This window comes from Aedes albopictus, chromosome 2, assembly GCF_035046485.1.
Source record: "Aedes albopictus strain Foshan chromosome 2, AalbF5, whole genome shotgun sequence".
NCBI classification, from domain to species: Eukaryota; Metazoa; Arthropoda; class Insecta; order Diptera; family Culicidae; genus Aedes; species Aedes albopictus.
The window spans coordinates 131141591-131143702 of record NC_085137.1 but is presented as its reverse complement, the minus strand read 5'-3'; the positions used below and the strand labels follow the sequence as shown (position 1 = coordinate 131143702).

The 2112-nt window shown below is 37.1% G+C and overlaps 1 protein-coding gene across 1 annotated transcript; it reads left to right on the top strand.

Moving 5' to 3' along the window:
• LOC134287731 (collagen alpha-1(IV) chain-like) lies at positions 1–1127 on the top strand (the record flags this gene model as incomplete). Its single annotated transcript, XM_062850437.1, is given in 1 exon segment — positions 1–1127. A coding segment is annotated over 1 exon segment (218 nt), but the record flags the coding sequence as incomplete, so codon positions are not given.
• Between the last annotated feature and the right edge of the window lie 985 nt (positions 1128–2112).

Here is a 2112-nt window from a genome sequence, read left to right as displayed (position 1 = left end):
TATCAGGACCTGGTTCCTGCTTAGAAGACTTCCGTGCCACTCCGTTCATTGAGTGTAACGGTGGCAAGGGTCACTGCCACTACTACGAGACCCAGACGTCGTTCTGGCTCGTCTCGCTCGAGGACCATCAACAGTTCGAGCGGCCACAACAGCAGACCCTCAAGGCGGGCAATCTGCTGTCCAGAGTATCGAGGTGTCAAGTGTGTATACGAGTCTAGTTCTGCTTTTCTCTTCCAGCAGAGCACATCTGCAGAATGAAGCTCCTATTTATGCTACAGAATGTGCTTTCTTAAGTTATTTCTCAAAAGATTTTAGATCCTGTTAGAGATTTTTTTTGTAAGGAGAAGTAAAACTAGAGTGTATGTTGTAGAAGAAAAGAGTCCGAAAACAAACCAAAAATATGTAAAAACTGAAAGTATGTAAGTAAACGAGTTTAAAGTCCTGTAGCTTTTATTGAAGAGATATGCAGTCGTTCTAAGAAAAATGCGAAAAAGAAACTGTGCTTATTTCCAGTAGTTAATTTCATTTAGACAAAACGCAATACTGCCCTACTTTTTTTTGGAATTACCGTAATTAGAAATAACAGCGCCAATATTCCTTCAAACCTCCCAGCAACGAATTTAGCTAGCCAGTAACAAAAGAGTATATGTCTTATTTTACCAGTGCGACTATTGATGTGATTCATTTCGAATAAATGTATAACACTTTCCAGTACTGCCCTGAAATGCCATTTCGATTCAAACTCAACAAGAGTATAACTATTCGCTACTTTTGTGTAAGCATATTGATGTGTTCATGATAAAGGAATCTAAACTTTCATAGAGGGGAAATCGGTTTTTCAACTAAAATTCAACTAGGATTAACAGTTACGATTAATTACCAATTCGAGTGCCATCAGTGACAGTCATTCGCAGGCCATTAAACGGGGAATCAACACAAAACTATGGATGCCTTTCGTTTCGATAAATCCCAAAAATCTAAAGAATACCTACTACCAGCATTTTGTAAACTGTACATTTCCGCTACTTATATGTAAGTGTTTAACCAAGTAGCTTTTACATACTTTTAGCGTTTTCATTCAGTGTACCAGACCCGAAATAGTCAGAATAAAGTTCTTACAAAAATTACGAGAGTTGTTTTGTTTTTATGAGAAATATTGATTGAAGGTTGATGCATGTTTTAATCGATCAAAACTCTTTTTTTTTTGTTAATTATATCCTACAGCTGCTGTAGTACAGTATAAGTTTTGTACCAATAATTTCAATCAGTAGAATCAAATTCATAGCTTATTTCAACACTGTGCGATAAAAGGATGAGTCGTCCCACACCCCTCTAGATTCTTGACATACAAGTGTCGAGTTGTAGTACCGATAAATCGACAGATTCGGATAGCATCTGCTGCCATCTGAGCTCGAGCATAGAAACCCGTATAATTCGTAGTTGCCACTCCGTGATTGACTAGAGCAATTGAAGTTGCACAAGGAACCAACAAACGGAGCTGGGAATAACTTATCGTGCTCAGTTTGCAGCTTTGAGAATTTCAAACTTTGTTCAATAACCCCAGGTAACAATTTGATGCTGTATAAACGTTTCCCCAACTACTTTAATTCAGTTTTCATTTGAACAAAAGCTGAACACATGAGGTACAATCCTTCATTCAGCTCCTGAACGTCTAATTTTGGTGATTTTATTCAGCCGTTAGTTGATTTGAGGTTCATAGAAAGGCTGTTTTAAGGATTAATATGCGCTTAATCAGCAACCAATTAAACTTATTAATTGTGTAAAAATCAAAATGAAGAGACTTTGTTAAACTTATGTTTACCATTAGCTGTTTCTATGTCCAGAAGATATGTTTAGGAAAAATAATCTGTGCGAAAACTGGAAATTGAACTCGGACCTCTTGATTTATAGTCACACACACCTTAGCACATAAACCACACACAATTGTATACATAACCTCGAAAACAAGATTGTGTCTGAATAGTCGAGAACATAGGCTGAAGAAGCGATGTGGATTGCACGAAAACATGCTTGGGTCAGCTGTCAACAATTATTTGATTAAAGGCTTAACAATAGCTGATTAATTCTTTATGTTGGTGTATGCTTCAAAGC